Source organism: Pelophylax lessonae, assembly GCF_965119305.1.
Source record: "Pelophylax lessonae genome assembly, chromosome: 7".
NCBI classification, from domain to species: Eukaryota; Metazoa; Chordata; class Amphibia; order Anura; family Ranidae; genus Pelophylax; species Pelophylax lessonae.
Window position 1 is genome coordinate 88,446,460 of NC_138774.1, and position 10,857 is coordinate 88,457,316.

Below are 10,857 nucleotides of genomic sequence, written 5' to 3' on the forward strand. Positions count from 1 at the left end.
ACATTAATAATTATGCTACCAGAACTAGCGTGTGCTGTAAATTGCCTTCAACATTGCTCATGTTTCCTTTTTATTGAGGCTGCCATTTTTCTGAAGCCCCCGAACATCAGTAAATCATAAAGCGGAACTAAACCCATTCATTTATTAGTTTCAAAACCAGTTACATTCCTGAAATGTTGGGATTGCGGACTGTCACATTTGCTCATGTCCTCAACCAAACTGTCAAACGATCCAATGTCAAGTGTCATAACTGATCACATGTGCAGCACCATGGCAGTTGAAGATCAAACAGAAGCAGCTTCCTTGACTGTAAAGGACAGGAGAGTTTAATATTCTTTAAGGCTGTCAGGAGATTGTCCTCTACAAACTCGGAAGTACCTAAAAATGGCGAACAACTGTGCAGAGCAGGGAGAGATAGTGTATTACTGGACTTTTAAACAGTGCAGACCTCCTTTTTAATATTTTACATAGCTATACCTGCAAAAAAGAGGCCAGCCTGAAGTGATCTAGAAGGACTTAATTTTCTAACTTTAAAGCGGTGTTCCAGCCTCCCCCTCCAAAAATTCAAAGTCAGCAGCTACACACACTGTACACATACTGTAGCTGCTGACTTTTAATATTAGGACACTTACCGGTACCTGTCCTGGAGTCCAGCGATGTCGGCACCGCAGCCAATGTTTCCATCGGCTCTCGGGGGGTGCTGCCGCCGCCGCCATTGCCAGTGAGGGAACTCGGCAGTGAAGCCTTACGGCTTCACAGGTGGGTCTCTAATGCGCAAAGCACGCTGCGCATTTGGATTGGCTCGGCAGCGGGGGGAGGAGGAGGGGGCCAAACTTCCAAGGGACAGCCCAGCGGTGCCGTCTCCTGGAAGTGGGGAACGGGTACCTGTCAAAAGCAGGTACCCATTCCCCCCTCCCCCCTGAAAGGTGCCAAATGTGGCACCGGAGGGAGGCAGAAAGCATTTGAGCGGAAGTTCCACTTTTGGGTGGAACTCCGCTTTAAGTTTTTTAGCAGACAACAAAGTAATATACTGTATTCTACTAACACCTATGCCAAAGAGCAGGTAACGTCCCCCCAGCACAATTTCGCACCCCTCCCAAGGCGCCCCCCCAATACATATCTGACCCCCTCCCAGCCTAATTTCGCACCCCTCCCAAGGCGCCCCCCCAATACATATCTGACCCCCTCCCAGCCTAATTTCGCACCCCTCCCAAAGCGCCCCCCCCAATATGTATCTGAGCCCCCAACATAAGCCTACTACCTTCACAAAGCACCCCCTAATATGTATCTGTCCCGCCCAGCACAATTCCGCACCCCTCCCAAAGCATCTCCATGTATTCCTATGGCCCTAGTTTACACCAGTGCAGTCAAAAGGAGAACAGGTTTCATTTTTTTCTGTATGGAACGCAACAAAACGTATAGACATGAACCAGAACGCACACTGCCCTGAGATTGTTCAAGTGCCAAAATGAAAAGGAGAAAAATGCACAGGGACGCAAAATGCATCAAAAACGTGTGTAGACACATATGCAAAATCGCATCCAGAAATTGAGGAGTGAACCAGCCCTAAAAGTGTATATTAAACCCATGTGCAGGAGATTGTACAATAACCCTTTTCTCCCTATTAGTAAATACCTGGTTGATCCCGCCATATTCATGGGCTCACTGGTGGTGGCACCAATCTAGCAGTTGGTCCTCCGGCTGCTATGTTGTCACACTCACTGGGCATGCCTCTCCAGCCCCCCTTTAAAGGCCAATCACTTCTCTTCTCCTTCACCAAATGCCGTCTAACATGATTGGTTCTGCTGGATAAGAGGCGGTTCCACAGGTTGAATGGCAGGTGCCTGCTCCTATCCCCTCTCTCACCTGCAGCCAGCTCCTATGATGCCGGTCTGTCTTCCAGCAAGCTGCTATCCCTTCATCTGCTTGTGTGCTGGTTGCCGGGCAACAAGCTTGGTTCTGGCAGGACCCCCCCTCCTATTAGCCAATAAGCAAGCTGAGGAGTGAGGAGAGGAATCATAATAGCATTGGGTGCGGGGAGAAGAATAGACAGCAAGGAGGAGGAGGAGGAGGAGGAGGCGGCACCCAGATTATGTAGGGCCATATGTCAGGCTCCTTACAATGCATCTGTTTCCTCCCCCTCCTTACAGGCTTTATTTAATGATTTTATTCTTACACTGATCACAACTAAACTTTCTGCTTGCTCCGCCCCATATCTCAGCACAGGGCGGAGCAAGTGCACTGCATCATGTGACCAGCAAAAAAAAAAAAAAAAAAAGGTATCATATTTCCTTTTTTTTTTTTGGAAAAAAATCATATTTACTTTAGAGCCCGTTCCCACTTGTGTGACTTGTGCTGCGACTTAGGACTGCAAAGTCGCATGACATGTCACACCCCATGATTTCCAAAAAGTACTATTCATATCTGTGCGACTTCAAATCGCAGCGACTTCAAAGTAGTCCCTGGTCATTTGCAGTGTGGTTTTTAAAGGACACGTGACTCAAAAACTGCACCTATGGGGCTTTTTTGAGGCGCTTCCCATTCATGGAGAAGGGCGTTTTTGAGGCACTTCCAATTCATGGAGAGGAGCGTTTTTGAGGCACTTCCCATTCATGGAGAGGGGCGTTTTTGAGGCGCTTCCCATTCATGGAGAGGGGCGTTTTTGAGGTGCTTCCCATTCATGGAGAAGGGCGTTTTTGAGGCACTTCCCATTCATGGAGAGGAGCGTTTTTGAGGCGCTTCCCATTCATGGAGAGGGGCGTTTTTGAGGCGCTTCCCATTCATGGAGAGGAGCTTTTTTGAGGCGCTTCCCATTCATGGAGAGGGGCGTTTTTGAGGCGCTTCCCATTCATGGAGAGGGGCGTTTTTGAGGCACTTCCCATTCATGGAGAGGATTGTTTTTGAGACGCTTCCCATTCATGGCGAGGGGCGTTTTTGAGGCGCTTCCCATTCATGGAGAGGATCGTTTTTGAGGCACTTCCCATTCATGGAGAGGATCGTTTTTGAGGCACTTCCCATTCATGGAGAGGGGCGTTTTTGAGACGCTTCCCATTCATGGAGAGGATCGTTTTTGAGGCACTTCCCATTCATGGAGAGGATCGTTTTTGAGGCACTTCCCATTCATGGAGAGGATCGTTTTTGAGACACTTCCCATTCATGGAGAGGATCGTTTTTGAGGCACTTCCCATTCATGGAGAGGATCGTTTTTGAGGCACTTCCCATTCATGTCGAGGGGCGTTTTTGAGGCGCTTCCCATTCATGGAGTGGATCGTTTTTGAGGCGCTTCCCATTCATGGAGAGGATCGTTTTTGAGGCGCTTCCCATTCATGGAGAGGATCGTTTTTGAGGCGCTTCCCATTCATGGAGAGGATCGTTTTTGAGGCGCTTCCCATTCATGGAGAGGATCGTTTTTGAGGCGCTTCCCATTCATGGAGTGGATCGTTTTTGAGGCGCTTCCCATTCATGGAGAGGATTGTTTTTGAGGCGCTTCCCATTCATGGAGTGGATCGTTTTTGAGGCGCTTCCCATTCATGGAGAGGGGCGTTTTTGAGGCGCTTCCCATTCATGGAGAGGATCGTTTTTGAGGCGCTTCCCATTCATGGAGAGGAGCGTTTTTGAGGTGCTTCCCATTCATGGAGAGGGGCGTTTGAGGCACTTCCCATTCATGGAGAGGAGCGTTTTTGAGGCGCTTCCCATTCATGGAGAGGAGCGTTTTTGAGACGCTTCCCATTCATGGAGAGGGGCGTTTTTGAGACGCTTCCCATTCATGACCCATTCATTCAAACCTCCGCTGACACCCGCTGGCATCCGTATCCGATCCTGTCCGTGAAATCTGGAGGGATGGAAACCCTATTTTTCCATCCGTTCAGGGATTGGATTGGATCGGATGAGAGTGGACAGCCGGTCCGCTCTCATCCGATCCCCCATAGAGACACAATGCAAGCGGAGACGGAGCTGTCATCCGCCGGCTCGGCGGGGATCGGCGGATCGATCCTCGCTGAGCAGCACGGATCCGCCTACGGAGGCGGACTGTGTGAAAGAGCCCTTACAGAGGAGGTCTAGGGCTAGAATTATTTCTCTCGCTCTATCGATCGCGGCAATAACTTACATGTGTGGTTTCAACTCCGTTTACATATGTGGGCGTGACTAGTGTATGCGTTCGCTTTTGCGCGCAAGCTCGGAGGGACGGGCCACTTTAATTTTTTTTTTTTTTTCTTAACTATTTTATTTGTACACTTTAAAAACATTTTCTGATCACTTTTATTCCTATTACAAGGAATGTGAACATCCCTTGTAATAGAATGAGCAGGACAGGTCCTCTTTATTGTGGGATCTGGGGTCAAAAAGACCTCACATCTGACATCTACACTTCAAAGCAAAAAAAAAGGAAAAAAAATATGTCTCCTGTTTCATCATGAAAAAAGTGGGCCCTTTAAGGCCGTTGGGTGGAAGCGACGTATGATGTCGCTTTGGTCCTCCAAGGCCATAGAGTTCAGTGGGTGGCCACTCTACTTCCTGCTGGGGACCCAGAAGGACCGGTGTTGTAAAATTTTGTCGGACCCGTGAAAAAAATCGGACCTCGTCACTTCCGGCTGGTGCGAGCCCTGGTGCGCATGCGCACAAGATCGAGGAAATTCTAAGACTTGGCGAACAGCTGATTGAGAGGAGGAGGGGCTGAGGAGGGATGCACCTACCGCCGCGGGAAAATTGCGGTCACGGGCGAACCAAAGCTGCTAGAGACCCCAAAATTATATCGCATGTAGCCAAAACGCTCCCCTATAGCTGATAGAAATTTGGGGTCCCGGGGATGAAAGGGCGCGGAGTAGTGACCCCGTGGGTCTCGGGGATGAAAGGGCGCGGAGCAGTGACCCCGAGAACTTGGGACCACTGCTCCGCACCCTTTCATCCCCGAGACCCCAAATTTTAACAGCTGTAGGGGAGCATCTTGGCTACCTGCAATACAATTTTGGGGTCTCTAGCACATATGGTTCGCCCGTGACAGCAATTTTCCCGCGGCGGTGTGTGCGTCCCACCTCAGCCCCTCCTCCTCTCAATCAGCTGTTCTCTAAGTCTTAGAATTTCCTCGGACCTTGTGCGCATGCGCACCGGGGCTCGCACCAGCCGGAAGTGACGAGGTCCGGAATTTTCATGGGTCCGATAAAATTTTAGAACACCGGTGTAATGTTAAAAAAACCATTCCCCGTGAAGAAACCATACCCTCGTCACTTCCTGTGTGAAACAGCTGAGCAGCGCAGCAGTGCGCTGCTCAGAGCCCCGGATACCTAATTGAACAGCAAAGAATTTGACAAATGCGCATGCTCGGAGGGTATGAAATAATCACGGCACTGTGTGTAATGTTATACTTGCGGCTGTTACATAAAACAGGTCGGCTGCAAAATGAGTCATCTCCTCTCCTATCCCTGTCACTTCCCTGATATCCCCTAGTAAATATAAAAGCGGCGGCGGGTGTATGAGATGTAAATGACGGCGATCCTGGCTCCGTGATCCGCTTTTATATTTATTACCCGAGATCAGGGAAGTGAGAGGGGAAGGAGCGGAGATGATTTATGTTGCAGAGGAGCTGTTTTAATCTAACCGCCGCAAATGTAACTACTGTGAGAAATCCATACCCTCCGTAGGAGCACCGGAAGTGACGAGGGTATGGTTTTCTCACGGGTTTGTTTTTTTCACGGAACACCGGATCGTTTTCCCCGCTACTGATGGCTCCGGTAAGTGGGAAAACGACCTGGAAGCGGCGGGAGGGGGGTGGGCACCTCTCTCGTCGCCTATAAAAATGATCCTGGGGCGAAGCCACTGCTGGGACCACTTTTATGTGAAAGAGAACTGCCATCAAAGTAGCAACGTAAATATGCGGCGGGCGGTCCTGAAGTGGTTAAAAGAAGTCAATGCAAGTTTTGATGAAGTCGCCCCAAAGTAGTGCAGGAACCTTTCACAGCGATCTGTGAATGAATGAACTACAAGTCCTGTCTGCCTCCATGGTTCTCAATGAACTGTAAGGACATTGGTGAGCGATCTCCTAGTCCATTGATCTTCCTGGACTTCAGTAACTGTCTGCCCGCAGGAGCCTAAAGGCCCGTACACACGTACCGATCGTCGGCATACAAACGTCGGTGGACGAAGGATCTGCCGATTGTACGCGTGTTAGTATGGTGCCTCCGACAGATGTCTGCGCACAATCCGCGGACAAAAGTCTTTCGTGCAAACATGAAAATATTTGTATGCCGACACCAGAACGGACGATTGTTCGCCTGTCAGTACACAATTCGGCCGACAGACCGCAGATTTGCAAGACTGGGCATGCTCAGAAAATAGAAAACACAGGGAAAGTTAACCATTACATGACATCACTTCTGCAGTCGGCGGACAAAATTCTTGTGCTGTCCTTGTGCTGTCTTTGCACTTTTCAGCAGACACCGACATCCCGGGGAGAAAAGAGGAACATTTGTAAGCCGACCATCGGTACGTGTGTACGGGGCTTAACATTGCACCTGTGGGTGCAATGCTCTGCAGGCTCCTAAGAAAAAAAAAAACAATGTACATTTTTTTTGTTTTCTGCATGTATTTTACTTATTCTTTAGGGTGCATTCACATGTGTGAATGCACCCTGCCTGCAGTTACCCTGGGGGGGGGGGGGGGGGTCCCATGATTAGCTGTGAGTAGACCGCTCCATTGAAAGCAATGGAAGGCTCGGGACTCTCACAGCTGATCGCACCCTCTTCCATGTAATCCCACAATGCTGACTGCACCCTTAAGCTTATGCAGCTTTGAGCTCCTATTAACCCTTTGTTGGCCATGTCTCCAATGTCACTGACTACCTAGTAGAGAGACAGTCACTACACCAGGGATACATCACCAGCAATCAAAGGGTTACACTTCCATACAGACCCTTTAGACCTGATTTATTATTATTTATGTATTTTATGCCATATTCACATCGGTATATGTGCAATATACTGCACGGGATGCAGACTATTCCTGGCAGAACCACCAGATGATCCCGTGTAATATATACATCTCATTAGATAGAATCCTTCTTAAGACTTTATGTGCAAATGTGAAATCTGCAGAGATGTACGGTGCTGGACGCAGATCTGTCCCAATTATTTTATACATCGCTAAATCCAGCGCACATTTTTGTATTGATTTCCCATAGTGCTGCATGCACAGAAGATGACACACTGTATGTATTTTTGACACCCGTGTGAATGAGCCCTCCACCAAAAAACAATCATTCACATCAGTCCCACCCCCAATCCAATCTGCATCCCATCTCCAGACACCCCCTCCCCCCCAGAGGTGATCAGTCTCTTTGTACTGGGAGAGGAGATCCATACAAACACCTCCAGACTGTGTCCTGGATGGGACCCCCAATGTAGAGGATCAGGGAAGGACACAGCGCCCCCTATGGACAGTGACAGGAGCTGCATAATAGGTGATGGGGGTAGAAATGCAGGGAATGGAGAAATCAGTATTTAGGAGAGGGGTGCAGGGTGGGGGGGGGGGGGGTGCAGGGTGGGGGAGGGGTGTCTGTGTCCTCCACTGCTAGGAGATGGAAGATGAGAAAAGTCTACAGAAAGTAACATTTCCTATTCCATCCTATGAGCTGAGAAATGGATCCCCTCCCCCCAGCACACATGGATGGATCCTATATACACACACACACCAAATACACAACTTTTACCCCAACAAAGCTCTTACCTGCTTCTACCATGTGAGTGGGCGGGGCTGCTGACTCTCAGCTCTCATTGGCTCACCTCTACAGCTCCCCAAAGGCATTGTGGGACTTGTAGTGCTTCCAAAGCAGAAATCTCTTACTGGCTCAATGCCGAGCCCCAGCTCTGATTGGATGTTTGTCCCCGAACGGATTGCAGGGCATGCTGGGATAGCTTGGCTTTGCAGGGAGGAGATCCTGGGACTACAACTCCCATCAGCCCCAGAGGCTAGGGGGCGGGGTCCCTGGTGTGAGCAGCAGCCAATGGAGAGGAGCAATGGAGGAGAGGAGCAGTGGGGGATGGGGTGAGATGTAAGGTGAGAGATGTGTGCAGGGTTACATTGGAGATAGAAAGAGAAGCTGTCATCATTGTTACATGAAATGTCCTCATTGCTGGGAATAGAAATCATTGTGGGGATGATTATCCCATTTCTTCTCTATGGTGATTGGCCAGTGAGATCTCCATCTATTTATATTACACATCTTATTGTCATTAATATATATATATATATATATATGTATATATGTGTATACAGTATAATTGTTTGCTGGAGCAATACAAGTAATAAATAAGATGTGTAATATAAATAGATGGAGTGATATTGCAGATCTTATTGATTAGAGGAATGGATTTCCAGGCAGATGTGACAGCTGAGAATTATGTAGCAGTCAGTATAGAGAACAATGATGATTTGCAATGTATGTGTGCTGTATATATGATCAATGTGAAAGGATGCATTGGGGTTGATTTACTATAGAACTGTGCACTTTGTAATCAGAGTTGCTCCAGAGCTTCGTAAATGTGCTAAAGCTTTGCTGACTTCAATCATCCAATCATGTGCAAGCAAAAATGCTGTTTTTTTTTTCTTGCATGTGATTGGTTGTTCTTTGCAAAGTTATTCTATATAAAAAAAAAAAATGAATCCAAGTAATGCGAATAATTAGATTCAGCATCAGTTTATTTATATAGATTAAAGGGTTGATAAATGTGTTTAGCGAACGCATTGAGAAAATGGCGGCAGCCGTATTTCCTTTTCTCACAATTTAACCATGTCAGCTCCAGAAGATTTACCCCCCTTCACGACCTGGTCATTTTATACAATATGGCACTGCGTTACTTTAACTGACAATTGCGCGGTCCTGAGACACTGCACTTAAAGAAAATTTGTGTCCTTTTTTTCCCACAAATAGAGATTTCTTTTGATCACCTCCACCATTTAAATTTTTTGCGCTATAAACAAAAAAAATGCAATTTTGAAAAAAAAAAAAAAAAAAACATTTTTACTGTCTGCTATAAAACATATTCAGTAAAAAATCGAATTTCTTCATTAATTTCAGCCAATATGTATTCTGGTACATATTTCTGGTAAAAAAAAAAAATCCCAATAAGTGTGTATATATATATATATATATATATATATATATATATATAATTTCACTAAAGTTTTAGCGTCTACAAACTATGGAATATATTTATGAAATTTTTATTTATTTTAATAGTAATGGCAGCAATCAGTGACTTATAGCGGGACTGTAATATTGCGGCGGATAAATCAGACGCTGACGTTTTTTTTTGGAGCCAGTGACAGTAATACAGTGATTACTGCTAAAACTATGCTCTCACTGTACTTATGACACTGGCTGGAAAGAGGTTAACATCAGGGACGATCAAAGGGTTAAATGTGTGCCTAGGGAGTGCTAGCTAACTGTGAGGGGGAGGTGCTTATACTGCGGGAAGGCAGAGATCTGTGTTTCTGCTTAGCATGAACACAAGATCATTGCCTTCCCTTCTCACAGAACTGCAATCTGCCTTGATTACATAGCCAGATCGCCATTCTGTCTGTGCCTCGAACGATTGGCAGGTCCCGGCGGATGCAAAAACAAACACAACGCATATGCTGTGACATTCATTTTTACCAGCAACCCGAATGAGGCAAACATATGCGTGTTTTTTTTATGGCCAGAGAACGCACAAAGCTTAAAAGAGATGGATGAGCTTCTTTTGCCTTGCATATGGAAGCTCTTTGCGCACATTGCAAAAACGCATACATGCATGATTCCTGGCACTGTGCATTTTAGTGCGAATGGGGCCTTAAATCTGAACTCAGATTTAACCTTAGGCGCATAGTTACATTGGTCCAGCTTGGCACAATGTACTGTAGTATGCCTATCTCAAACCTGAGGTTCCGCTGTGGAAGCTGCCTATTACTGTCGTAATCGGCACTGCTCTCTGCGATCTTTCTGTGTCCTGTGCTGAGCACAGCTGCTCCACTGCATACTGACCACAAGAGGTCACTCACTCAGTAATGCCACCATTCACAGATCGCCCTGTATTTTTTTCAATGAATAAAAGGCATTCTCTGATTGGTCAGAATGGAGATCATGACATCACCACCCCTCCTCATCATTTTTCATCTAATTAGAGAATGCCTTGTATTCGTTAAAAAAATAAAAGGCAGTCTATGAATGGCAGCGATCTCCTGTGGTCAGTACAGAACCCAAAAGATCAATCTGATTGTCGGCTTTCATAGAAGAACCTCAGACATCAAGATATGCATACTTACATTCGGCCCAGCTGGAGCATTATAAGTATGCAATAAGGATCATGCTTGATGTTTAGCTTTAATTAAACATTTTTACAATGGTCTGTACTAGGGGTCTCCAAACTTTTTAAACAAAGGACCCGTTTACTGTCCTGCAGATTTTAGGGGGACCGGACTGTGGCTATCTGGAGTAGAAAATTACCTGGTATCTGTGGAAGTAAACAATGCCCCATTGTTGGTGCCATTGGGAGGAATTGTGCCCCATTATTAATGCCATTGGGAGGAACTGTGCCCCATCGTTGGTGTCACTGGGAGGAACTGTGCCCCATCGTTGGTGTCACTGGGAGGAACTGTGCCCCATCATTAACGCCATTGGGAGGAACTGTGCCCCATCGTTGTTGTCACTGGGAGGAACTGTGCCCCATCATTAACACCATTGGGAGGAACTGTGCTCCATCGTTGGTGTCACTGGGAGGAACTGTGCCCCATCATTAACGCCATTGGGAGGAACTGTGCCCCATGATTAACGCCATTGGGAGGAACTGTGCCCCATCGTCGGTGTCACTGGGAGGAACTTTGCCC

General features: G+C 47.0%; 1 protein-coding gene across 1 annotated transcript in view; it reads right to left on the minus strand.

The window, feature by feature from the left end:
• Positions 1-7,841, minus strand: part of LOC309560289 (uncharacterized protein) — a 31,623-nt gene extending 23,782 nt beyond the window's left edge. The window contains exon 1 of the mRNA XM_082263888.1: positions 7,720-7,841. Coding sequence (XP_082120014.1) covers positions 7,720-7,732 — 13 coding nt within the window. The 5' untranslated portion in view covers positions 7,733-7,841. The remainder of the gene's footprint in view (positions 1-7,719) is intronic.
• Between the last annotated feature and the right edge of the window lie 3,016 nt (positions 7,842-10,857).